At 37.0% G+C, this 27,971-nt stretch overlaps 1 protein-coding gene and 1 long non-coding RNA gene across 3 annotated transcripts in view; one reads left to right on the forward strand and one right to left on the reverse strand.

Moving 5' to 3' along the window:
- LOC140002926 (uncharacterized) overlaps positions 1-27,971 on the reverse strand; it is a 76,683-nt gene that overhangs the window by 18,375 nt on the left and 30,337 nt on the right. The gene's annotated exons all lie outside the window — the stretch shown is intronic.
- On the forward strand, positions 149-27,669 carry TANK (TRAF family member associated NFKB activator). 2 transcript variants are annotated; one of them, XM_027461523.3, is made up of 10 exons: positions 149-284; positions 826-959; positions 4,558-4,704; positions 7,931-8,039; positions 8,857-8,969; positions 15,914-16,093; positions 17,386-17,462; positions 19,505-19,623; positions 21,166-21,746; positions 26,177-27,669. In XM_027461523.3, exons 3-10 carry the CDS (start codon positions 4,606-4,608, stop codon positions 26,342-26,344), a joined length of 1,446 nt encoding a protein of 481 aa, XP_027317324.1. In that variant the 5' UTR covers positions 149-284; positions 826-959; positions 4,558-4,605; the 3' UTR covers positions 26,345-27,669. The 2 variants fall into 2 exon arrangements, with proteins under 2 accessions (XP_027317324.1, XP_038038209.1); XM_038182281.2 differs by lacking the exon at positions 826-959 and having other exon boundaries at positions 153-284; positions 26,177-26,573.

Consider the following 27,971-nt stretch of genomic DNA (forward strand, 5'->3'; position numbering starts at 1 on the left):
CCATGAGAAAGAGGCACCGCAAGCCCGGGGGGGAGCCGAAAGCCGCCGGTCGCCGCGCCCAGGCCCGGCGCTGCCCCCGCCTGGCCGCGACGCCGAGCGCCCGCTGCGGCCGCAGGCCCGGCCCGGCCCGAGCCGCCCGGGGAGCGCGGCGGCGGCGCCCGTCACATGGCGGGCGGGCGGGCGGGGAGAGGCCCGGCAGGAAGTGAGTTCTGGTTCCTGGGTTAAGGTGCTCGCAGGAGCGAGCGCCCTGTGCCGGGAGCGGCCGCGGGCTCCGTGAGGCGCTCGTAAGTCTGAGGCGCTGCTAACGCCGCTCCGCTGCCTCCCGCGGGGAGCGCCGGGCGCTCGGCCTCGGGGCTGCCGGGCGGGCTGCGGTGCCGGCCTGCCCCGGCCGCCCTGCTCCGCTCTCTGCCCTGCCCTGCCCTGCCCTGCCCTGCCGTGCCTTCGCCCCTCCGCGCTTCCGCCGGCCGCTCCGGGGCAGCCGCTTCCCCCGCGGGGCTCCGGGCAGCGCCCCGGGGCTCAGGGTGCCGCGGAAGGGGCCGGGGCTGCGGGAGCGAGGGCAGCGGGGGGCAGCTCCGGCGAGCGGGGGCGCAGAAAGCGGCGCGCTGGCGGCACCGGCCGGGGTGGGTGTGCCGCCCCAGCGCCCGGGAAGCCGCAGCCTTGCCCTGAGCTCGGAGGGCTGGGACGCTGCCGGGGCCACCGGGGCTCTTCCCGGGCTCCCGGCGCGGTGCACCCGTGCGAGGCAGGGCTTCTGTCCCCCAGAGCCGGCTCCCCACTGCAAGTGCAGGGAGCGCTCGGTCTCCCTCTCACAAGTGATTGCCTCAACAGGTTTCCAGTCCCCATGATGATGGCAGTGTAACTTACAAAGTATTTCCATTGGAGAAACTGTTTTGAAAGCAGAAATATGTAGAGGAGTGCTTGCTGCTGGATGGCATCTATGTGCTTGTATGAATCTATGAGAGGTAGGCACGTGTATTATGAATGGGTGTTTACACATGATTAGCTAAAGCCTTATTTCTTTGGTATTGAAGGCGTTTCTGAGGCACTATGAAAACTCCGAGTGTGTCTCTGTGGTGATCCATGGTGCTGGGATTTCATGATGTGTGCAGCAGAAGGTTGCTGATTTTTCTATCGGGGCTTTTTTGGCATTCGACTCGCAGAAAATTCATATTACTGCTGCTGTTTATTTTCCCACCTGTGCCAGTGAAATGTCTTCCACTTGAAGCAAATATTTTAAGAGCATCTGCAGCTTTCCTTGAGTTAGTTTACTTTAAGGTTTGTCTTACAGTATTGGCTGTATCCAGTTGTTTTCCAGTGTCCAAGTCTGTACTCAAAGGTGAAATTCAAGGTCCCACTGCCGCTGGTCAGGCAGCACAACACTCAAAGCTACTCACATCTACAGGACTCCCTTATCAGGCAAACTCCAGAGTTAATCTCTGTCTAATTCTGTCCTTGTTAGACTGAATATAGCATTTTGTATTGCTGCATCTGTTCTGACTCCATATTGCTGTTAATAGTTGTGAAAGAGTCTTTAGGATCTAATGAACATCTAGCATGTCAGTTGCTAAAGATCAGGGTTGTCAGCTTTGGGCTGAATACGTTCCAGTAGCTATATTGATGCAGCAAGGCTTGGTTAAAATAGTGGGGGTATTTGTTTTTTTTCCCTCCTAACTGGATGAAGGGAGCAGAGAAAATGACAAGGAACAGTTGGCAATTTCCCTGTTAAATATTGATGCCTATGGAGGAGAAGCAGGAAAAGGAGCCAGTTTTTTCTAATTGCAAGGAGTTCTGGATATGAGATAACTGCTTCTTATATTATCTATTTATTCCAGCAACAGGCAACTCAGGGTGTGACTACAGAGCAGTTTAATCCAATCTAAATCTAGACTGCTGCAGTCCTGCCCACGGCTAGTCTCATGTTCCCACTGCCTCCCTGTGTTGGTAGTAATGCTCCAGCAGCCTCGCACTGAACTAGCTCCTGTTGAATTTTTTTGAGGAAGTAGGCAGCTAGTTCTCTGTCACAACTCAACTGTGTAGCATAAAAACACTGACATTGGTACAAATAGGTGGCAAAAATACATGGCCTGAGATTTGGGAAGGCAGGAATATCTTCTCCTGTGGCACTGTAGACTTCTATCACCATTATATAACCAAGACTTCACACGACAATTTTGAAGTTCGTGCTGCCATTGAAAACAGGAGTTCTGTCTGCCTTTTGCTTTTCTGCTCCTGCATTGGCTTTCCTACTGACACAGGAGCTTGTGCTATCATGCAATTTGAAGTGGTCCATGAAACTAAAAAAAATAACATGGCAAAAACACCTTTAGCATCTAGTTTTAGGCTGGGTCAGTTCATTGATACAGTGTACAGCAAAGCTGCTTGTGCTTGCAGAAGTAAAAGGGTAGGGTGGAAGCAGAAATGAGTGTCAAGAGTATAGGGGAATACAGGACCAATTCCTCTGATAACAAGCAGTTCCATCTCTAAGCGTCACTAGTAATTAATTTTATTGCTTTCTGCTTTCTTACATGAAGTCTGGTTTTTAGGGAGCTACCAGGAAATTAAGAATTGTGGACATTTTTTTCCACGGAATTGACTATAAGCAACCATTCTCCTTATTCTTACCTACTGAGTAGAAAATAAGGCACAGTGCTACAATTTTGTCTGCTGGATCAATTGTTTCTGGTACCAGCAGTCCAAACAAGAGCAGAACTTTTTGTTAATGCTCGCAGTCTGAATCAATCAGTCAGTAGAGGACTGGAAGTCAGGCATAAATTTAGAGTGCTGTTTTTATCAAACTGAGATTGAATTTGCACACCTTCATTTTCTACAAACAGTGAGCTGTCCAGAGCTGAACCCCATTCCCTCTATTGGAAGCTGAACTTAGTCTTTTAAATCTGCTGCAGTCTATTTCTGATGTTACGTTTTATAGGTACAGGACACTACAGTTGATTAAGTAAACTGTAGCAAGCTAAGTGTCTTCCAGAGAATTTCAGAGAAGAACAAAATCAACACCAGTGCAAACTCTGCAAGTTTTTAAGGAATGTGAGAGCACATTTTCAATCACTTTTAGCTATAACAACACCTTTCCTCAGTTTAGTACCTGCCCCTGCAGACAAATGTAGTATCTGATTTTATTTGTTGAATTACATAAAACAGTCCTTCATTTGAAGTTGAAAGAAGGTCTATTTATCTGTTTCAAGATGTGTCCCAGGTATTACAGGGAATGTTCCAGCTAGTGGAGGGTTACTCTTTGAGGGATGGGGAGGGTGGATGAAGTAGTTTGTGTTACTGTTTTTTGAGACAGTAAACATGTAACTGAGATTATAATCTAAGGAACTGGTGTTTAGAAAACAAAAACGTTTTACATGAAACAGTGTAGATGTTACACAAAACTTTGTGAATTTCAATAATACTTGTTGTATCAAAGGGTCCCTAAATGTTTCCAAGCTGTCAAAGAATTTACTTTAAAGTAAAAAATTAAAGTAGTAAATGTTACTAATAAAGTACTGTCATGCTGGAGTTGAGACAATTGATTTTGCAATATACACGCATCATTAAAATAATGTTAACAGGACAAAAAAATGCAACATCCATACAGTACTACATTGCACTTTCTAAGAAAGTCAAACCACTTTTTTGAATTAAGCATCAGTGATGTAGAAGATATTCAAGAGCAAGAAAAAAATAACAACAGCTTCAAGCTGCAGTCCTTAGGATTTTTGGCAGGGTCCAGGACAGGTTATCCTCATCCCCGTCTTTCTATGGCTTATCCTCTCTTGACTGCATGTTTCCTTAGTAGTGTCTGTGGTTTATGCACGATCCCAGAAGACAGTGATAGGTGACAGTGGCTGTTCACACTTTGTACTGTGAGGTAACCATGCTAATATTGAATTAGGAGAGGAGATATGAATTACTGATGTTTTTTTGTTGTTGTTTTGTTTTCTTTTGTTTTTTCCATAGTGCTGGCCCATTTTTGCTGTTTTTGAGAATTCGCTACCTGTCCCCTATTACATTACAATAAATTTTAATTCTATATTTTTTGTCATCTATTGTTATAGAAGTAAAGGAACTGTGTCTTCAAAGTTCAATCTCTCTTGAAATTGAAGTCTGTAACCAGTTAATATTGTAGTCTTATGCCTCATGGTTCACAAGCTTTATTTTCAGGAGCTGATACTGAAATTGATCACAAAGAGTAAAAAGTTGATCGTAATGTGTGAAAAGGTCTGAGTCTTACTGGTTGATATTACTAATTTTTTAGATAAAAGATGTTTTAATTCATCTTTTGGTGCTGCATGTGTTTTTGTTTTCAAATATGGCATAGAATAGGTTGTGATGTGACCTAATGTTATTAGCTTTTTATCTTTGTATTGTTTAATGCCAAAAGCTAGGTTTTGCTTTGTTTTAATAATGTCTGTTACTTCATAATTGTATAAACATTAAACTGTTGGAAATATCATAAATTTAGGTAATTGCTTGAATCTGATAATAATACAAGTGATATTATATTTATTTTTAGTTATACACTTCTTAGCTTTCTTTTTCCTTCTGATTACTTTTCAGGTCTTTTAACTTGATCATCCTTTCAGTGATGAAACAACACTGGGAATTATGGACAAGAACATCGGAGAGCAGCTTAATAAAGCTTATGAAGCCTATCGGCAAGCATGCATGGATAGGGACCATGCTGTGAAAGAGCTACAGCAAAAAGTATGTGTTGGGTTCTGCACTGTATTTGTAAAGCCACCCTTTCTGTGGAGGATTGTGGTACATGTAGATTTCGGTTTCACTTTGGCTAGGCACACTTGAGTACATCTGTTAAAGTTGAAAATTACAGTTATACGACCAGGCCAGTAAACTGCAGAGTAATTCGTTAAGGTGTGAATGTAGTAGGTGGCTTTCTGGTTTTCAACCTTTAATTTATTATTATTTTTCTTATTTTAAACATAAGAAAAGTGTTTTCTGTTTTGAAGGATTAATCAAGTCTTTTAATGTAAGCAGTAAAGATGTATATGCAAGTTACCCAGCTTTATGAAGGATATCTTGAAATTTAATTTGGTTTATTCAGAAGTGACCAAATTTTAAGTTATTACTATAAATAGTGTAATCAAATTAAGTTATTAAATAGCTTAAATTAAATAATTTTGTGTAAATGGGAGAATATGCCACATGAATTATTAACTTACACAATGTAAAAGCCAAAGGCCTTAGTGTGTTAAGCACTGTGCAAGCTCTTAGGACAATATTGCTTGAAACAGTTACAGCAAACTTATCTTAAAATGATTAGAATATTTATTGATTTAAAAAAAAAAAAAATCTATACATTTTTTCTTTAATTATGAAGCAACAGAAATAGATTTTGGAGGCATCCTGACCAGTTAGGAGCACCTTTGAATTCTTATCTAGTTTAGTGTTGTAAAAAACATTGCTTAAGCCAAAATTCTTCTAGGACTTATCATATGTGCCAGCATATTGCAAAGCTATCAGTTTGGGAGTTTGTGATACAAATTTTATTGTGCATGTACTTCACAGCAAGGAAAACTCTGTTAGCTAACTGCAAGGCTTGAGTGTTTTAGACAGGACTTTCCCATACTTCAGTAGAACGGGTAGGTTGGGGCTTTATTTGGGGGCAGGTGAACCATATTCAATGTCAAGTTATATAAGCAGTAGTGCCATTGGGAGTAAGGAAATGCGTACTAGAGAGCATTCTGATAGCTGGGTACGATCTTACCATCCATGCTCATGTCAACATAAACTAGCCAAGGCCCTACAGAACAAGTATCAAGTCATTCATCCACTGTTCAGCCTAACTACGTGCCTAGTCTGTTGCAGCAGTGCGGATGCAAATCTGTAGAATTTTCTGCACTTAACAAGCACAGGAAGCAAGTCAGATATATTTTGTGCTGAAATTGCAACTAACTTAACAAAAGGCAACATACTTCAGAATGTTTGAGAATCTTTTGAATTCCCTCTCTTGTGATGAAAAATTATTTGAAGGAAAAACAGTCAAGTTAGTACTTCTGGGGCATCTACCTGAAAGAAATTTCTGCCATAGAAAGAAGACATCAAATACAAGGTCAGGATATAGCTCTCTTCAAGTCCATGGAAGAAAATCAGAAAAGTGTGAGATCGTTAATGTTAAGTGAACTAAATGCTTGCAGTATTTCCCTCTGCATTTTCTCAGGTACAGAAATCAAAGGCAAAAACCTTCCATAAAGGATTGCCATTTGTTCAAATTGTTGCCCTAATCAAACTTGCAGTAGTTGATTCCATGGCTTCAGAAGAGAATGGAAATATTTTTTTAAGGAAGAGTTGATACTATAACTAGTTGGGGTATTTTTGTTTGTGTTGTATTTCAGTCTTTTTATTCAAAAAACACGAGTTTGGTTTGACCTTTGTATGGTGCCTTGCTATAGTAAATTCCTCTGTTCATTGTGTGGATTTGTTGGATTGTCCACCATTCTGTTGTTAACAGTTTACTACTTAAGTTACCGATAGGCCACTTGTTTTGCCAGTCTCTAGAGCTGGGAGCCATGTCAAGCACACAGAAGCCAGAGTCATCTCGGCCAGATGGTGTTTGATACAGATGGATGGTTGGTTGTCATGCAGATCTTCTAGTTGGTAACTTGTTGCTGCCATCTGACTCAAGGAATAATTTGTGCACACTGGCTGTCAAAAGCATCTTCTCTTCTGTCTGTTTTAGCTGTCATGTCTGTGCTCTGTACAGAAGTGTTGACAAGACATTGCTGTTGTACATTTTCAATTTGGTTCTCAGTGATTTTTCTGCTTCATGAGGTCTCTTGGTAGCTGCTGGAGTGTACTGCTCTTTGATCACTTTTTTTTTTAAACTCTCATAGTACAACTACTACCTGGCCTTCTAAAATAAATTTTGTTTCTAGGTTTATTCCTGCCTACTTCACAGACAAGCATATTGGGCAGTAGGGGTGTGTGGAATTTAAACATGACTGAGATCAGGGAATTAGAAAGCAGTATGGATAAATAATAAATAGAAGACATACCTGTCTTGTCCCAGGTATTGACCTGTTCAATAATAGGCATATTCTTAATTCCAGACAAATTCAGTGCATTTCTGTAAGTTTCCTTGCTGGGATTTCACAAGTTTTCTTGCTTGTTTTTAGTGCTACTGTAACTGCAACATTAGGTATGTGCTAATGAAATAATAGTTCTTGAATATTAGCATCTTCCTGCCACCTGACCATGTGTTCAATTAACTGACTGTCTAACAACATTTATACTCTTTGGTGAAATGTGAGCAGCCTTATTAGGCTCTGTATGGCCTGGTTATAGCACAAAATAGAGCGTAACTAGATGAAAAATGGGGCTAATTGGCTACTCTTACTTTCTGCTTGTTTGCTTCTCCCCCCCCCCCCCCCCCAGTTTTCTAGGTTAGAATACCAAGTCTACTGCACTCAAACAGGCAAAATCTCTGTACGTAGACAACTAGTTACTTACAAGGTTGTAGGGAATAAGCAATGTTGATTTAATTTAAAAACCTATCTTTCTGAAAGCCAATTTCTATATAATTTATTTGTTAGAAAATACAGGGGAAGAAAGTTATATCTTTATATGGATAAACTAACTGACCAGCATTCTGAAGAAGTAAATGCTGTAGTTCTCATTTTAAACCCTATGTGTTCTATGGCTATGAAAGAAGACTCCTATACTTAATTTATCCTATCCTTTACAACTGCTACAGTTGAAACAGTTACTTAAAATCAGGATTTATTTATTATACCTTTTCTAATCAGTGCAGTTTCAAAAGTACAGACTTGCCAAAGATGACTGTAGTTGGGTTTTCATGCAGAGGTCCACAACTACAGTCATCTTTAAAAATCAGAGATGCTTTTTATATGCTAAATAGGAGACCCCTAGTCAAAACAAAATAAGACTAATGCTAATTAAATTATATTTGCAGACAGAGAACTACATGCAGCAAATACGTGAACAGCAGGAACAGATAGAGCTTCAAAACAGCATTATTGCAAAACTGAATTCACAGTTAGCTGCTCTGAATGCTAATAGAGGTATGTACTCCAGTCTGCGCATTATTTCTTTTATGCTGTGTTGCATTGATGAATAGTTTTGACTTTGTTGCTTCAGCTTTTACAATATACATCTCTCAGAGCACTATCATACTTTTCTGCGAACGTGAGAGTTAACACAAATGTGCTGTTTCAAAATCTATTTATAAAATGCAACACTTCTGAGGTCTCTCTGTATCCTCTTCAAGAAATGGTGAGATTTTCTTTAGATGTAGAACCTGCTCACACTGAAGTCAATAAAAGTTATGAAAAAATGGATTCAAATCAATCACTACATTAAGCACGTCACGTAATTACTTTTACAATTATCTGTTAATAAGTTTAACTCATAGGTTGCTCTAGATGTGAATGCTATGGTTATGTCTTTTACATTAGACAAGTCTTGTGATGCTGATCTAGTGGATAACTGAAACTTTATAGCAGGTAATTCTTTCAAATCAAATAGTCATTGACAGATAATTTTCTACTGTTTGACTGTAGTACACAAATAAGAAAAGAGTCAGAGTAACCATGTGTTAATCTGCCATGCTCATTAAATATTTATTCACACTAGCCTAACACTCCTGATTTTCATAAATAATAGCAAAGTAGTTGGCTTTTACTTTTAAGAATACATGTACGTTCATTATTGCTAGATGAGTCTTGCATTGTCTCTAAGCGCAGAATTGGGTTTCTCTTGCTTGTTTAGTGTGAGGGCTTGCTCAAGGAAAATAGAGAATTTAATGTCAGCCTAGCATATTTTGATTTTGCTTGTACATAGAAGCTAGATGGGGAAAGATGATGATCTTTTTATTTTAAGGTAATGTGCATCCCTACATTCTGATGCATGAAGACATTGAAACCTCCAACTTATCATGTAGCCAGCTCTCTGAAAAACTGAACATAGCAAAACGAAGAGAGAGACTCTTAAAGGTATGGTCATCTGCAACATGTTCAGCATAAGATCATATTTGTGCTGTGATGATACTATGAGAACCTAAAGAGAGAACTGAGATTCTTTGTGGTTGAACTGTTCTTCTTCCAATACGAGATCTTCACCTGAAGTGCACGAGTGTGGTGCCCTGTAGTCTGATTAGTTGAACTAAGCATCTGTCTTTGGTCCTTCTTAGTGCAGTTTTTTTTTTTGCTCCAGCTCCCTAGAATAATTTTCATCAGAAAATAGGAACTCACTTATTTATTTCTTAATGGGCCAAAAACAGTGGTCAAGAAGGGGCTCCCTCGTTCTTTCACAAGAGCTATTCACATCACATCACAGCCAGCCTGCATATTTTTGCAAGAAGAAATGAAAAATCTGCACTTGAGGAGTGATAAGGTGGGAAATAAACTATCCATTGCTCTGGAGATGCTGGTGATATGTTTGATTTTTCTAAATAGCTAATTTTAATACAATCTCTCTTCCCTCTTCACCTATTCACTGAAGTAACACTTAAATTTTCACTACAGCCTGTTGAGAGCAACAGGAATAAGAATAAAATGGTAGTGTAGAATAGACAGGAAATACCGTGAATGGATTTTGCATGTTGAGCAAACACAGTGACATAGATGCACAAAGTTGCATTGTTCTTATCCTAAATCATCTTATTCTGTTTTGGGGAGCTGTCATGTAACGCAGGCATCTCTTATTTTTGAATATGAGTCTCCATAACAGGGACTTTGTAAGTCAATGTTAAAAAGATGTATATGAAATCAGACATTTGATTTAAAAATAGTTAGCTTCAGAATTTGTTTCCTGAGCCTGAGCTATGAACAAACGAGTTATACTAAATTCATGGAAATGCAGTTTTTAAACAGAAATGTTAATTTTAAAATAACCATATTGGATTACTGATGCTTATTTAATTATCTTGAAGAAATTTCACTTAACACTAAGCCTTTCCAAACATTTTAAACGTACTGTTCTCAAAGATTTATATACACTCGCTTTTTATTTAAAAAGTAGTCTTTACATAATTTTTCTACACTAAAATCTGTAATCACTAAATGTTATTTTTTTCCTGACCTTCGCATTTTATTTGCAGTACAACACAGGGTTCACTCTGTGATGGAACATCTTTGTGTATTTTTGCATTTCTCTATCTTGAATTGGATAATAATTGTATCTTACGGTTGCATGTGGAGATGTGACCAAGCCTAATATTCCATATTCTTGTTTCAAATTGTTTGAGGACAATAGTTTTATGTAACTTAGTCATATAATGGAAAAGGGAGCTGTGTTATCTGCTCTTCTCACATGAAACACTGAGAAATTATGTGGTCTATACAGTACATTACAGGCAATGCATGAGAGGCAGGAATCATTATTTTAGAGGCAATTTTCTTAATGGAATATGTTATTTGTCTTTATCTGCATTTTGATTTAGTCAGTTATTACAGCTGCCTCTCAGCAAATTCATCTGGATTTTGTTTCATCTGTGCCGTAAATGGGAAGATTTTTGATAATAACTCCATGCAGAATCAACTATATAGAATATGTGCACTTAAGCCCAGGCACAGTCCCTGTCTTCCTGAATAAATGAAGTCAGGGTAAAAGTAAAAATAGCAGCAATAATGGAGCTGATTCTTCACATGACAGGTAGTCAACTAGTAGAGCTTCCTAATCCAGGAGTAAATTGGACAACTTCACGGAAGATAAATATATTGAGTTAATAGAAATGCAGAAGCTATGGCTAAGAAGGTCTGGCAATTTATTGAAGTTTGTATCACGAATACCTCCTTTTTTCTTGTGTTCTTCCCTAGACATCATCTTTTAACTTTTTAGACCAAAAAGTCATCAACCTGCCACTGATCCAGTATCTAATTCAATAAAGTGTTGGCTTTTTTGGCTGTTCAAATTTGAAAGCTCACATATTTTATTTGAAAGCATGTATTTTTCTAACCACATTCTATCCACATTCTGCATTAAACAAAATGAAAGTTAGACAACTTTCTGTAGCCACTGTCCTCTATCTCATTAACTCCTTTATTCTACTTCTCCAGGAAAAAAAAAAAAAAAACAGGCTTGCAAAATGTACAATTCTGGATAATAAATAATTAAAGACTAATTGTACAAGTTAAAATGTTGCTGTCTGTCCTTCCTTGAAACTCAGAGTTTCTCCCATGTCTAGAATTGTGTAGGTTTACCGATACCTATTGAAACTGTCTTTTGCTAAGTCAAATAGGATTTCTTTGGAAGACTGGAGAACTATATTTTGTTCTCCAGTAAAGTTAATAGAAATGCTGGATTGCTTGTAATAGGTGTATGGTTAGACCTTAAATTTCAGAGGTTTAAAATGAGGTAGGGATTAGCTTTCCTGTTTTCCAACCTCAAAAACTTGGCCATACTTGTTTATTTTGTCTGCTGTTGCCTATTTTCGTTGCCAGTGTATCATAAAGTGTTTTTTATCAGGCAGTGGCCTGGTCAGTACCAAACCATATACAAAATTACTGGATATTTTCAGTCCTCTACTTGAGGAGACCAAAGAGACCTAAATTGCTGCCTTTTCAGGTGCTGTTTTTCAGAACTGCCTGGCTTAACTTTATTAACTAGGAAGAATGTGGATCCTGTAGCTGTTTCATAGCCAAAGCTGTCCAGCAAACAGTGTCCCACAAAGCTTCTTTTGTGTTATTTCTAGTACAGAGTTATATATCAGAATTGTTGCGGTGTCCATAAAACAGGAATCGAAGTCAATACCTATGAAGAAAATAAGTTCATATGTTCATATTTTACTTGGTCAGGAACCTCAGTATAAAACACTGTGGAGTTTGTCAATCAGAATTTCTTGTACCACAAAAAAGGTGAAGAAACTGTGTGTCAGGAATGAATAATGCATATGGCATACAAAATTGTTCATTCTAAAATAAATGTTTAGGTTTTCCTCATGCAGACTGTAAGCAAAGGAATGGCAAATACATGTTAGTCATCTTTGTGCTTAAAATGACTTAAGTGACTAAGAGCAGCTACTGCAGCAGTCTTGTACAGTTGTATTGCAGTCAATATCAACTTCACTGGTGTTAGTTTTTCTGTTTTTGACACAAAGCTGTGCTTTATGATTTTATGCTGACAAGTCTATATATTTAGCTATCCTTTGCTAGGGATACAATGTATGCACTAGGATTAGTTAGGCCCTGCGATGTGTTCTAGGAAATTTTGGTATTGGTAGCCTTTTCCTTATTGCTTCATCTGTTTAGGCTATCTCTGCCCAAAAATAATTAAAAGTTTTTGCTTAAGCTGTTAAAAGTCATTACAGTTGATATTCCTTGAAACCACTTAGAGTAGTTTGTAAGTTGAATAGTATTTTTCATTAAAAACCATCTGCAAGTTTATTTATCCTAGGAAGCCACTGAAACAGGCCATTATAGCACACTTCAGGGAAAAAAAAAAAAGGGACCTGCATTTGCAGCAGCACATTCTGGGGACTGACTGGCCGTGCAGCGATTCTGCTGGAAAGGATCTGAGATCTTGATCATTTACCCTATGAGAAGAAGATGAAGAAACTGGACTTGTTCAGCCTGTAGAATAGATGACTTAAGGGGAAACTAATAGCTCTCTAATACCTTCAGGGAGGTTATCAGGCAGGCAGAGCCAGGCTCTTCACAGTGGTGCATGGCAAGAAGGTGAGAGACAAATACGAAAGGTCCAGACTGGACATAAGGGAAAACATTTCAATAGGAGGAAAGACAGGCATCGGCAGAGGTTACCACTGCTTTGATTAGAAGGCTGATCTGAAGAACCTTTGAGGTCCCTTCCAACTTGAGTATCCTATGAAGTAAGGCCTCTCCAAAAGAAAAGATACTGATCTGTTCATAATACAGATGTAACCTCTCTGTTGATTGCTAATACCAGCATTCTTAAAAGATCCATTATGTGGCCAAGTCCTTGTCTGAGTAGGTATCACCTGTGTGACATACTTGATTGCATTAAGCTAAAACTTAACGCAATTTATAAATGTTACCACATTGTTTGCAAACACCCAAATTCAGTCAGTATTAGAAACTGTAAGAGGATCAACATATGAGAGCTTATATTACTGAAAGATCCCCAAAGATGTAATAATTTTGCAAGTGTTTTTCCTGGTGTGACAGGCTGACAGTGCACAAGACCTGATGACTTACACTGGTATGCACTGATACATCTTCACTGAAACATGTTGAATGGCTCTTCTCGCATTGTTTCCCACATGGATTTTCTCATTGTTTTCTTAAATCTTGTCCCCACTTCCCTTTGGAAAAGATAGGAAAAATTGGAGAGACCTACTGGCTGTTACTGCATTGCTCCCAGTTGTCTGGAAGCTTTTCAAAGTCCGTGTTTTTTGGAGCTGTAGTAGTTCTGAATGGATAAATGGTATGTGCAGATCAACGCTGTATCACAGGCTCACTGAGTTAATTCACTGTACTTAAGTTAAAGTTGTTCTTCAAGGGAAAGTGCTGTGGTTGACATAAGCTTTTTTGTGGGTGTTTGGATTTCCAAGCATCCCATTTTAAAAGGAAAATACAGGAGAAGCTGTGTTCCATTTGCTTTTTAAACGGGAAATGGAATTTGACCAAGGAGTGTTTGGGAACCCTGTTACCAAATGGCTCTGTTGTGGATTGGGGCCTGTGAACCCACAGAATGAAATGTTACTGACTTCATGTTCCTGGAATGGCAAAATGTAGTTCCCCATACCATAGGTACTGTTTTGTGCTGTCTTAGATGACTGGAGCGCTCCCTGGTAGCTATGTTTGGTTTGCTCTGCATGACCCAGGTGGAGAAGTAACAGCTTAGCACTTTTCATATTTAACTGTGGCTTGACGTATGAACTAAACTGGTCATGAGCCATGTTGCTGTATGCTTTCCATGTTGTACCCAAAACAATACTGAAGCCTTCTTCATAGATACTATGAATTTGTTATTATTCTTATGCTGCATCACATTTTTCAGACCTTTGTAGTCTTAGAGTTACGTGGAAAAGGTATATAGTTTAAAAACTACATCCAGCTTCAGCCTGGCTATAACATTCTTCCAAGTATTCTCAGATCTGTTAAAAATACTTTTATGCATGCCTCCATCTCCTCTTAACATAGTTTGTGGTTGGTTTTTTTTTTTTGCACATTGCTCTGTATGATTCTTTTCTCAATCATCAGATATTTCCTGAAGTTGCTCTGAACTTTCTGTACCTCATAGTGCTTTAGTGTTCTTGTTGTGCCTTTTGAGAAAATCCAACCTAGTTGCTGTAGCATGTTAATGAAGTTGATGGTCCTCAGGGTTCTTCGGCCTAAAATCTTCAGATGTTTTGCTTTTTCCAGAACTGCATCTGAAAACCTTTCTTCTTTTTTTCCTATGCTGCTGTTGTCTTTTTTTTTTTTTCATACGCTTCCCTAGATTCTTATCTACTATGATGCAGTGTACAGATTCCACACTAGAAGACTATAGAAATGGTTTCATGATCTGTCCTATGAGTTCTATATACTCCCCACAACACCTGTCAGCAGAAGAGTCCTCCAGCCATAGGAATTAAGAAGCTTGCAATACCTAAAGCAGAAATGCCTTGCCAGTTCAAAGGTGTTTGAATGACTGGGTATGTAAGATCTGCGCATTGTGCTGAGAGGGGAGTTTTGCATTTTTAGACAGTGTTTTGAACCTACCGAGCAGTTGATGTTTAACCTGGATCCCTGGGATCCCACCCAAGTCCAGAGCGGCACTGAAGCTCTGAGCTTAGGTTTACTTTATAAAGTCACAATTGATGCTGGGGAAAAAACAATGCCTTCAAAGCCCTTTTTCTGAGTTTGTTTATCCAGATAGGATAACTTCTTGGCACTAAAATGTTGTGTTAGCTGCACATGCACACATCCATGCTTAACCACCTGGTGTCTCTGTAGACCAGCTCTAAATCTATCCCTGTATGACTGTCATTGTCTAGTTTGGGTTATCTCACTGATAATAGCTTTGTATCTTATAATTTATATTAGCATTTACCTACCTAATCTCCAAGCACACAACCTCAATCTATTTAGGTCACATTTGTAAATAAAACATATTCTTCTCAGAAAAGCGTTTATTTGCTTTTTTCCTCTTTACCTTGCTCTACCTGCCTACAGACTATCATACTGCATTCCACTTACATTCCATCTTGCAGAGTAAACCCCTTGGGCTCTTGCAGAAACAGACATTGGGCTTCAGGGAACACTATGCGACACTTGATGCAGTTCAATATCAGTGTTTCTAGATATTTCATAAATTGACAACTATAAGGTTTTCATAGCTATGTTGTTTGTTTTCTTTTAATTTGTTTATTTTGATTTTTTTTTTCTTGAAAATTATTCAAGGACTACTTCTGTGTATATAAAATAATAATCATTCCTTATAGAATTCTTCATTCCACCAAAAAGCTCACTTACATAAAAATTCCCCAAATTACCAGATCTGTAGTTAAAGTGGGACCAGCCACTGCTTTTTATTTTGTAAATCTTGCTAGCATTGCAGTATTCGTGGGCTTGTTAAAAAAACAAGGTAGCTGCAGAATATCACCTTTAATTTCAATCCATCTTAAACAATGTTAATTAATTATTATTTTATATATTAAACATACACTATGTTGTAAATAAGATGCTAATGTATATGGCACAGTAAGTGAATCAAAATGGTGTTTTTTCTATATTCACCAATATGACTCAAATTCAGAACATACAGTTGTTTTGAGTAATCATCTATGATCAGATACATCTATGTGTAGCAGTAAAAGGTCTTTACTATCAGTTCAAAATTAATATTTTAGCTAATAATAATGGCTTTTATTTATGTTGCAGAATCTTTATTTAGCTCTTTCTGGACTGCTGAATAATGATATTCCACAAAGCTCAGTTCTATTAATCGTACTGGCATTTCTAAAATTGTTTTTTAGGAACAGTTAGAAAATGAGAGCATGAAGTTGAAGCAACTTGAGGACAAAAACAGTCAAAAGGAAAGAAAGCTGATGTCTATTATTTCCAACCAAGAAGATAAAATACGATCTCTGAAAATTAAATTGAAAGAATTAAATGAAGCACAAAAGAGTATGCAGATGCCAATATACAAAATGGAGGTAAGATAAGATTAGAACAAGTGGAGATAAAAATGAGAAACCAAACTTTTGAAAATTATTAGTTTTTTCAAACATGTTTATACTAATTGTTCTAAGAAAATTATTTTAAATGTCAACATTAAATAGTTACTAGGAAATTATTAATTTATATAAAGAACATAGGTAACCGAACTATTTAATTCATTGATTGGTTTGTATGTTATTTTTACATTGTCATTATAGTGCTATATTTGTGAAAACCCGAGATCAGTGTTTCAGTTTTATAATTTTCAGTTAGGATTTTTCACCAAAATTGAGTTGTTTTTTTTTTTCTCTTTAACCCCACCCTATTTTTGTGGTAAAATAGCATCCGGAGTGAAATATAGCTGTGGGATAGCTGTACTGCAGGCTGAACGCAATCTTATAAATGTATTTTAGCTAGCTAATTCAAAGTGACTGTAACTAAAAGGACAAAGCAACACAATTCGTTGTCCTCAGACTTACCAAGCAAGCATTTGCTTGACTTTTTACAGCAGCTATTTGTAAATAAAACATATTATTTGTAAATAAATTATTTTTATATGGGGACATTTAAAGCAACTCAAATATGCCAACGGGAGCTGCAGTTGCACTCTATTACCAGGTAGGCTATGGGTCAGTGGTTATAAGCAATATATTGAAACCAGATAATTTGGCAGACATATGATCAAGTTCTGAGTCTGATGTGGAGCTCATATGAACATAACCGGGCTATTTGGTAATGTAGATCTAGGGGAACTGCAGCTTAATGACTGATTATCATAAAAACTTTTAATACCTGGCACTGCCTTAAAACTATGTAATACTAGAGTGAACCACAAGGTGGTAGTCAAAGTTAATAACATCCAAAAACCTGAGCGGACTCTTGACACGTTAGCTTTTGATGTGTTCATTGAAAATTTTTGTGAATATATTGATTTTTTTAAGAGATGAAATTGCTGGAGACCTCAGTAACAAGCTTATATGCAATATATAACATTAACTTGTACATGTTTAAAACAGACTTGCAGTGAAGCAATATTCTTAGAATGAGTGTTTTTTCAAGAAAGTATGAGCAGAGGAATGCCACACTGAGTTGTTAAAAGCTAAACTAAAAATAAGGCTTCACACACGAGGTAAAATAAATAAATAAAGGGTTTTGTCATTTTGTGAATGTTTTGAGAGCTTACAGAACGACTAGCTGAAGGATACTGTGCCATTTTTATTCATATCAGGGTGAAGAGCAAAATGAATATGCTAACCTGTGATTCATACTTTTAATTTTTTACTTCAAGGTGAAAAGTAAGAAAGTTGCTCCAGATAAGCCTGAATTATCTCTAGGATTCTCTGCTATTTCACCAGGGCATGCAAGGTAAATACTTTAGCAACATTGTGTCAACTTACTTTTAGTTGTCTTTTCTGATACTAAGACCTGCTATCTCCATCATTTCCACATAGTATCTTAAAAATTGGGCAGCAGCAGGGTGGGAGAGCAACAGAGATCAAAGAGTTAGTGTGGGAAGGAAATAAAGCCAGTGACCATGTGGAATCATAACAGGGCTTTGCACATATATAGAGTTAAGTTGGAAGGAAGAAAAATAGCCACTTGGTTCAGCAGGAGGTTAAACTCTGTGGGAAATAACTGTAGATATTAATGCTGGGTTTTGGATAAGTATTAATTCCCTTGCATTAAATCCCTTCAGAGCAGGAATGTACTACCATAATGGATTAACTGATGGCAGCACAGCAGAGGAGCCTGCTGCGCTGCCAGGAGGAGGTCTGATAGTCAGCATGAAGAAATAATTCTTGGCCTGATCCATCCTAAATGAGAGTTTGAAACCAGGTTTATCTGTAAACTGAGGCCAGCCAGCCCTGGCAACAACCAAGGAACCAAAAGCAGTGTATTTCCCAAGCAAGCGTTCCCCCTTCTGCCAGTGTTTTGGGAAAAATATTGACCAAACTTAGGTTTGCATTTTTCACAGGATAGGCAATAATACTACTTAACAACCTTTGCTGGGGTCAAATAGAAGGTTCTTAAAGGTGGGGCTTAGGAGAGTATTAGGGAAAAGTATTGTGAATTCTTCCTGTCTTCTTACATTCTTGCCAAGGCAACTGGTTTTGGCCACTCTCTCACATAGACTAGGTAAACTGTGTGAATCTTTAGTCTGGATCATTACTGCTATAGGATAAGAAAGGGGGGAAATAAGACTCTGATAAAGACTTTTTTTTTTTTGTCTTTACTGATGTATATCTAAATGGTTATGGTATATCTACGTTTGTTATGGTATCACAAATGCCTAGCAAATGAAGAATGGGTTATCTAATCATATGTATATTTTAAACCTCCAATTAAAGATTTAAGTCTTTTCTCAATTCTTATTTATTGAAATACCTGAACTTTAACTCCTTCTGTAGATGTTTCTTTCTTGAAGTAAGATCCAGAAAGACATTTGTTTTCAAAAAAAGAAGTGCAACAGAAGTAGGAGTATAGCTCATGATACTCCTGATTTCTGGACAAATAAGCAGTAAAAAGGAAAGCCATTCATCAGATTAAAGAAAAAAGATGCAAAAGAGAACACAAGTCCAGTTTGTCGCAAACTTAATTTTTTCATCTTTATAGTTCATTTTATAAAATCCATTATGTGCTTAGACATATAAACTGCTCAGCAGGTTTATCTAAATTTCATGAGGGAATTTTATTGATGCATCAATAACTGAACAACGTGATGCGTGGTGCCTTTGGGCAAATAAAATTCAAACCAGCACAGAGAGCTATGTCTACTAGTTTTAATGCAGATAACTAAGTATCAGATGGCCATATGATATTCTAGAGATGATATACTGAAAAGACCCCTCAGAATAAAAGGAGAAGTCATACGATGTTGTATAAAAGAGAGGAATGAGTTTACTGATGCCTCTCAAAAATATCAGGTAGACAAAGAAGGAAGGAATAATAACAAATGCTTGTGTGTTCCTTCTCATGCAAAGTTTGAAGTCCACAGGAAACAGTAGAAAACAGTTAATGCCCACAACAGTGGAATCCTATTTTGCCTAGAATGGGATGCAAACAGTATCTTTCACACCCGTGGAATAAAAGCTTTTCCACTGATACCTGAGAGAATTGAAGGAAAAAAAAAAATAAAGGATTTTTCTTTGGGTCCTTGCAGAGTCAGGCCCTAAGCTTGAATGTTTGTGTGTATGATATGACTAAATAGGTATTTGACTACATTTTTTTTCTCTTTTCTACTTGCTTTTACAGAGGAGAACAAAAATGTATATACATATGTTGAGGAACAAGCTCTCCAAGAAAAGTAGCTTACACTATTGTTTTTCTCTGGTTTGTGAGTGTGACTACATTAAAGGTCATAATGAGCTGAAGTGGCTGATGCTTTAATTTGTAATTTGATCTTCTAGGGAGAATCTGGAGACTATTTTCCAGGAGATGAAAGAAGAGTGTCATCGAATATGTATGCTAGCCAGAGAACAAACAGACCAACTGAGTAAATTTAAGATAAAGCCAGAACCTGAAACTGGTAATATCATACTTAAGCTCTTATTGTGATTCAACTGTTTGAAAGCTTTGCTTTATATTTGAAAATACTGTAAATTACACATACATAGAAGTACTTCCACTGTTTACCATCTGCCTTTTTCAAGTCTGTTCACATGGTGCTCAGTATTTCACCAAGAAAACGCACCGCCAGTTTTGGCATTCCATGACGAATGCTCCAAATCACATGCTATAAAAGACAGTCGTCACATCAATGGCTCTCATAATTGTTTTGTCCCTTGGAGTGAGAGGCAGGCACTTACTACATGTGAGATCCTATCATACTGTGTGAATGACAGCGCTTGCTTGCTTTTAATTTAGCTGTCAGTTCAAAAGATGTCTGTTATGAATGTCTCTAGCCCCATATCTGTTAGAGGAAAACTGCTGGACTGAGGAGAGTCAGAGGACTGATTGCCTAGACTTCCTTGTGCAGACTTTTAAATACCGTTTTTGTTATACGGAACAAGAGCTTAACCCAACATTTCCTGAAAACAAAAGGCAGACTTGATTTTTGTGGCCACTGGAAGAGATCTTGAATGTCCAGTTCTGCTAATGCTTGTATTAAAATATAATTGAAGCTATTAAGGTTATTCCTACCAGCTTTGCTTGATAGTAGGGTCAAATTATTTAAAAACAAAACAACAACAAACAATGATTTCAAAAAATACTTGCCAAATTTACACTGATACCAACATTTGTTTCTAAGTAAAGTTTCGCCTTTGCCCAAGTTTTGTAGATGTGCTAATGTGTAACTTGTGGCTTCAAAAGGCTACATCCGAACTGTAATGTTGTATTCTAGTGTACACTACTAAACTTCATTGTCTGGGGTATGGGTGCTTCACAATTTATTCCAGAATTAATTATTTTTCTTTAAATATGTTCCTAACTCAACTAACTATGTACATCATATGGATCTGTTGAATTTTTATTAATTCTGTGGCCCACATTGTTACAATATCTGAGTGATATCAGAAGACCTTTGCACAGTAAATGTACAGAGCCCCCAGAATAAATGGGGAATACTCAAAACACAGGGGAAATATGGTCCATCTTTTGAATAATTGTTCAGTTTAAATATTTACCTAATTTGAAAGTTGATGGGAGTTTGGTACCTGAATACCTTCTCAAATCTTGTTCATGGTGCCTAGCGTGTTCTTGGCACTGCATGTAATAGTTTTGGTTCCAGCTTCTATTTCTGCCAGAACACTTCAGTAAATATATGCAAGTATGTGTTAAGAGTATGGGACAACATAAGTTTCAATAAAATGGAAATGTTTATAGCCATAAATCAAAGAGAAATAGAATTATTAGAACAGAATTGTTTCCTTTTATTTCTCTTCTGATTAATTTTTGAGTCAGAGCTAATGCTTGTGGAAAAAAATACATCTTGAACTGATTTCAAAGAGACAAAATTAAGGTTAAGAAGCCAAGAAGGAAAATCAAAACCTTCACAGGAAAAATACCCCAACATCACACCTTGAACAACGATATATTGCTTAATGTTTTCTTTAATCTTTCTTCACAGAAATACAGTTTTCCATGCCGATACAGTGTACTGATAAAACTGATGAACAAGCAGAAGAGCTTTTTAAGCCTCGGGTTATACAGGATATAAATAGAGGTGCATCATGCATCACATCTATCACACCAAGAGGAGTGGGCCAAGATGAGGACAACAACTCTGTAGAATCACTTTCTAAATTTAATGTCAAGTTTCCACCTACAGACAATGACTCTGCTTTCTTGCAGAGCACTCAGGAGAAACCAACGGTTCCTTGTACTGGTATAGCTGAAAACATGCTTCAAGATCATCATTTTAACCTGGAGCACAGAGACCGTGCTGTTAACCTCAGTAAATTGGAACCTAACTCATTTGAAGCTCGTGGAGTTGATCTCATGACCTCAGCTTTACAAAGCTTAACTACTGTTGACAAAACAAACCCCCCAAATCATGCAAACATGCCCGTAGAAAATACCCGTGACAAAACGTGCTTAAAAGCAGCAGACACTGGTTTCACGTTTATACCTAAGCACACGAACCAGGGATCACCTGAAGCAATTTTTCCTTTAGAAGCTGCTGGGACAACCGTCAGAGGTCCTCACCAGGTATCTTTCTATAAATACTGTACATTCAAAAAAAAAAAAAAAAAAGGAAGTGATGCAGACAAACGCATTGCTAAGGTCTCTGAGACAGGAATAATATGTTCTATGAGGTATCTCACCAGTCTTTTTTTAAGCCAACATATTTTGTCAGTTCTTCTCCCTGATACTGAGGTATGTATACAAGGAACTTTTCCAGGGAAATAGGGCAAGACTTAAAGTAGCTGTAAGCACTGTATATTCTTGCACAAATTTCAGTTCATGTAGATGTTAATTGCTTCTATATCTGTTTCAAAGCTGTCATTAATCATAAGTTGCCCCCTAGATTGCTTTCCTTCTACCCTTGATCTCAGATGAATAGGGCACGTAATTGTTTTAATTGTTTTTAATGTACAGCAGAGAATATGACAAATGAACTAATTAAAAAACCTAAACAGATAAATACTTCACTGTGGAAAAAACAATCTACTTTTTATCTGGTATAAACAGCATCTCGTTCCTCCCCTCTAAGAAAACTTAAAATATGTTCTTCATAGTTTAAGCAATCATTAGGAGAACATAATTATTTATTTTTATAATTGAGTGGAAGTACACTAAGATACCTAAATCATGTTTATATAAGTACTTTGAGCTTGAATTTCAGTCGTAGCTACTTGAAGTCCGCGGGCATTCTGAAAGCAAGGCCCAATTGCTGTAGTGCAGGCTAAGGTTTCAGCAGGTTGTATCATCATATCTCTGAATATTTTGCTTCGTGTGCCATTTTCTTTCAAATGAAATTGCTCAGAATTTATAGACTTTGATTTCTTTTTCCTGTTTTTTTTTTCCTACATTTCTGTAGCTTTTCTCACACCTCCTGAAAGGAGAACTTTTTGAGAATATACAAATAGTGATATATAGAATTCTCTGAAGGTGGATTTGGAATATTTTTCCTATTTACATTCATGTGTTTTTTATGTTCTTTGCTAATGATAACGTACGTGGAGATAAAAGAGCTTTACCTCTCAATTTTGTTACTGTATGACATGCAAAACTGTCATTTGGGAAGCATTTGTAGGACATCCTAGCTTTTATGATTTCTTCTACTAGCACCAATTCTAGTTTAATTTTCCACTGCAAACCAGTTTGGGATGAAAAGTTTAAAGCATAGAAAGTTTGCTTTTCTCCATTATTTTTATTTTAAATTATATGCCTGATTTTTCAAAATGTATTTTAAATACCTCTCTGTTATGTAGGAGATCTCAATTCTATATTAATTTACTAATTACAGGTTTTATTGTGCTTTATTTTTCATTGGATCTTCCGTTAAAATTGTGACTGAGTTAAACAAATTAAACCACTTATTTTGTCACTGGTAGAATTCCTGTGGAGCTGTGAAGTATTCGCTCCATTGCTTGTTACTCTTCTCTTTTTTTTTTGTATTTTCTCTCCAGCTTGTTCTTTTACTAGTTAGTCTGTGTATCCGTTTTTCAATAGATGGCACCCTGCATTGTATATTACAGCAAGTGAAACAGCTGGTATGTGATTATAAATTGATAGGGGAGTATGCAGCTTAAAAAGTAGACAAGAATTGCAGTTGAATAGCAATAAGCTATTCAGCTTATTGTCAGCTATTGGTTTTATCACTGGTATTTCTGGTTTTTGTTTTTTTTTTTTTTAAAAAAAGGATATTAATTTGGGGGCGTCACTTAAAATGTAAATGATTTACTTTGTGGAGAAAATGTAATAATGCTAACAGCTGGGGAAAAAAGGCAAATACTGTTTCAGTATTTATAAATCATATCTACATAGTACTGTAGAACATGTAAGACAGCTTAAAATGCATCTTATCCAGGGACTTGTTTGAACCAAGCCAATATTACTTTAACATCTAGTAGTCTTTCTGTCTCTCTCAACATCCATCACTTTTGTGAAGCTGCCTTCAAAAGCTGTTTTTTTGTTTGTTTTTGTTTGTTTCGTTGGTTGCTTTTTTTAGTATTTTTCCTAGTGAATTGGACTCAGCTTTGGAGTTTCTTTCTGACTATTAATTCTGCTGAAGATTTGATTCACAGATAATTATACATGTAGATTAAAATAATATTTAAAATGTTACTTGCATACGTGCCCTTTTTACTGTATTAACCTTAGCAAAAGCTATTAATAATACTTGTTCTTAGTATTTTTCCACCTTTCTAGGGAGTAGTTATGTTACCATCATCCCTGCCACTGGTGAAGCTCCAGTACAGAGGAATGAGATACCTGATTTTTTTTCCCCTAGTGTAGATAAAACTTTCAAGTATTTACTACATATGTTAACTTATAAAATGGAAAACCCCATAAATGCAGTAGATTTGGCAACAGTAAGTTCTTGGAACTGCTCTCAGTTGCTGTAATAAATTTAGCTCTTTCCTTCTTTGTGGATACTAAATGTGAAAACTCAGTACTGTTTTCTTAGGATATAACTTTTAAAAAAAACATGTGACTGAAAAGAGCAGCAGATTAAAATAAGCATGGATATTAGTGGACCTAGGATTTTACAGACTACTGTTAATTGAGACTTGCATATAGATGCATATGTTTATCAGTATTCACAGTTTGAGGGGGTTGTTTCTACCAAAAACATTTCTAAGAATGTTCACGATTTTAAAAGCAAGTCATTAGTCTATTGATCTTAATCTGAATATTGTTTTGAAATGAAACACCCACTTAAATACATCCCTATTCTGAAAAACATTTTAAACATATTCTTAACACTCAAAGAAAGAAATGGAAGTTAAGTGTTTGCTTCAGTGTGTTGCTAGATGAGTATCTTCCCTTGTCATGCTTCCAAGACTGAAAATCTAACTATGTCCTTAGTGGGATTTTTACACTAATATTTTATCTTTTTTTTAAACGGTGCTTTACATAATAGGATATTAAAAACAAGTAATTCTAAACACATTTCATTAGGGATATTTAAGTGTGTCAGTGTCTAGATAAATTTAATATGCAATTTACACCATCAACATACAATAAGTAGGCTCTTTTAGCTGAAAAGAAGTGGTGTGATTGCACTTAATTACTAATTAGTCAATTTAATTATATGGATTGCTGACCATAATGAAAGACAGTAAATCTGCTCCCACTATCTGATAAGCTAAACACTGTTTAAATGGGGAATGGACAGGAAATTGTCTCCAAGTTGTAGCTGGTTTAAATACAAGGATTAACCACTATGAAAGCCAGGTTAGTTGTACAGTAAATTATCATAGCAGGAATAAACATTAGATTCTAACTGTTTGGCATGATAAATTTGAAGAAGAGTTGAAAATTAAAACTCTCTGTTAAGTATGAATAGCAAGAAATTTAAAACTTCAAGAGAAACTACTCTCTAAAGTGTTCTTGCTTGCCTTTCCATGTGTGATTGAAGCAATATAGAAGAAATATGAGCCAAAAAAAAAAAAACAAACCTGTAGGGCGCTCTCCTTTTCTAGGTTCCAGCCCCACATAAAGCTGATACCAACTCACCGCCATTCTGTCTACTTTGCAGTCACAGCAGTAGTTTTCAATTTATTCAAAACCTTATCATCTTGGCCATGTAACTATGTATTTTATCTTGTGTTTGTTGCTAATACCAAAGTAATAGAACTTAATTTTTAACTACCTGAAAAGTAATAGAAGGCTTTCTGAGTCCTAGTTGCCAGCAAGCTATATAGTCTACCCTCTCACTAAGAGCATGTATCGGGCTCAAGTCCCTATCGTCAGGTAAACAGACTTGTTGGCTTTCAACTAGCTAGCTCAGGTACCAAGAGCAGTAACAGCTGCTGAACCAAATGTAGCATAGTTTACAGAATTGCCTGAATGTAGATAGATATTCAGATGGCACTATTGATGCTGTCATGGCAGAAGGAATCCCAAAACTGAGATTATCTTAGACACGTTTACACTAAAAGGCAGTCAGATTAAATAAATAACTTAAGCCATACAACGTTGCTCTAGTCATTTTGTAAGTTAACTGAAAATTAGGTGTGTACCAATAAGAATAGAAGTCAAATGTTTCATACTAGCTCTGTACAAGAAGTATGTATTTTATCCTGAGGCAAAAATTTGTTATTTCAGTTTAAATTGCTACAATGTCCTGCAGCTTCTACAGTAAAGTATTGAAATACAGTGTTAAAAGCCTTAATATTTATTGTACTGATACTACGGAATTCTGTTCATAGCAGTATTTATCATTAATAGATATCAAGGCGTTTTAAGCATTTGCAAGAATGTTATGTTTATGGAACTTAAAATCAAAACTTAAAAAACTCCTGTCTTTCTTAATTATTTAAAATTAGGTAGTAGTTAATGTCTCTGGCAAGGCATGTGTTAAGTACACCTACTCTAAAGAGACAGGTATTTTTAACATAAATATAAACCACAGCATCATGGAAATCATATCATAAACCACAGCAATAATCATTTTCTGTTTCTTTTAGCTCATTTGGCAGCCTCAAGACAATGATTTGCTGGCACAAGCATATACAGACTCTGAACTGAATCAGTGTGGAGTATGTGAATTCTGTCGAGAAGTTTTCCCACCATCTATAACATCTAAGGAAGATTTTCTTCGGCATCTGAATTCCCACTTTAAAGTACAGTCTTAATGTATGAGAATTCAATGGATCACTGTTTTTGCATACATTTGATTTTTTTTATTCAATAGATATGCTAAGAATTTAAGAATTAAGACTTGTAACAAGAACTCATAACTGAAATTGTCAGATAAGCACATTTTTAATTGTCATTTGACAAGGTAAAATGGAACTGTAAGTCAGTACTGTAATACATTATTGCTTGTTATGCTTCAATATTACCATTGGGATTGTTGTTAAATGCCTTTTTTTTTCCAATTAATCTTTGTCTGAATAGGCTCAAAGTCATGATTATATTTATGAGTACAGATTTGCAGGATTAATTCCTTAATCTGGGTGGGGAAATTGGTGTAACACTAGCATTTTTTCTCAATATCCAGTTATGATTCTCTTCTCCTTGAAGTAAACAGAAAGGAGAAGTAGGCTCTGATTTTTAATTTCTATTATGAAATTTCCAAATTTAACTTATAGTAGTGAACCTCTTAATTCATATTCTTGCAAAATCATCAGAGTAACTGATTGCCTAGTGTGCCAAAATTAGGATAGACTCTTTAATATAAATCAATGGTTGACTTTCTGAATTGTTTTCTAGAGAGATTAATCTAACACAACACATAAATGACCCTTTTGCTAAAATGGACTGGTAGCAGTTTTTTGTATGTCTGATAAATCTTGTTTTTAAAAAAAAAAAAAAAACTATTTTGTTAACATACTGTTCTAGCATTAATCATTAGTAAAATACTGCCATAGAAAAGGGTATATTACTATGAAGGATGGAATGAGAAAAGGCTGAACTGTCCCTAAAACTAAGAATACCAAAGATTATTTACCTTTCCTTCTGGTCTGTTATGAAGGATTGTTCAAGTCAGTTATGGCCTAGATGGGTAAGGGGAAAACCTAATAATGGAAATCTCAGTGACTTCACTTTTAACCTGAATATGCAAGAGTGGCTTTCTCAATGCAATATGAATTTGTGTTTAGGTGAAACATTGCATTTTGATAAAGTTTGCACATTTTATGGAATTATAGGGTTCAAATTAAAAAACAATGGTTTTTTACTAAACAATTTAAATTAATGATAAAAGGTGACCTAGAGCTTTTTGCATATGAACTGAGTATAGGGTTTTGTCCTGAATTTTGATAATTAGCATTAATATTTTTATAGCAGCAAAGCATACCACTTTTTAAAGATTTGTTCACAGGTGACTTATTTCTGGAAAAAAATGCACCTGCATCTTTTTTAGAAATGGATTTTTCTGCAGTTATTTGCTGTATTTTAAACATCTCATGTTTGTGACTGGCTGTCAACAGAGTGTAATAAACAGCAGTGTACAATGCGTGTCTGCGACGTGGCCTGGAAAAAGACTCTGTCACTGTCACCAGCTGCAAGCCCCCTGTGGAGCCAAGCGAAGTCCCTCTGCGGGAGGGTCCCGGGGCAGCAGGACTCCCAGGACTTCCAAGACTGGGAAGAGAGATGGGGATTCGCACCTCTCAAGATAGCCCCGATACGAAACCGCCTTATCCTCTCAGCCGTGAAACTCGAGCTCGGGAGCTCACATTATTAAGAGCTGACCAGAGTGCGAATCACCTATCCAGAAAGCAAAGTAATGTCTCCCCGTGCCCGGACGCGTTTTCCCCG

This window comes from Anas platyrhynchos, chromosome 7 (genome assembly GCF_047663525.1).
Source record: "Anas platyrhynchos isolate ZD024472 breed Pekin duck chromosome 7, IASCAAS_PekinDuck_T2T, whole genome shotgun sequence".
Taxonomy (NCBI): domain Eukaryota; kingdom Metazoa; phylum Chordata; class Aves; order Anseriformes; family Anatidae; genus Anas; species Anas platyrhynchos.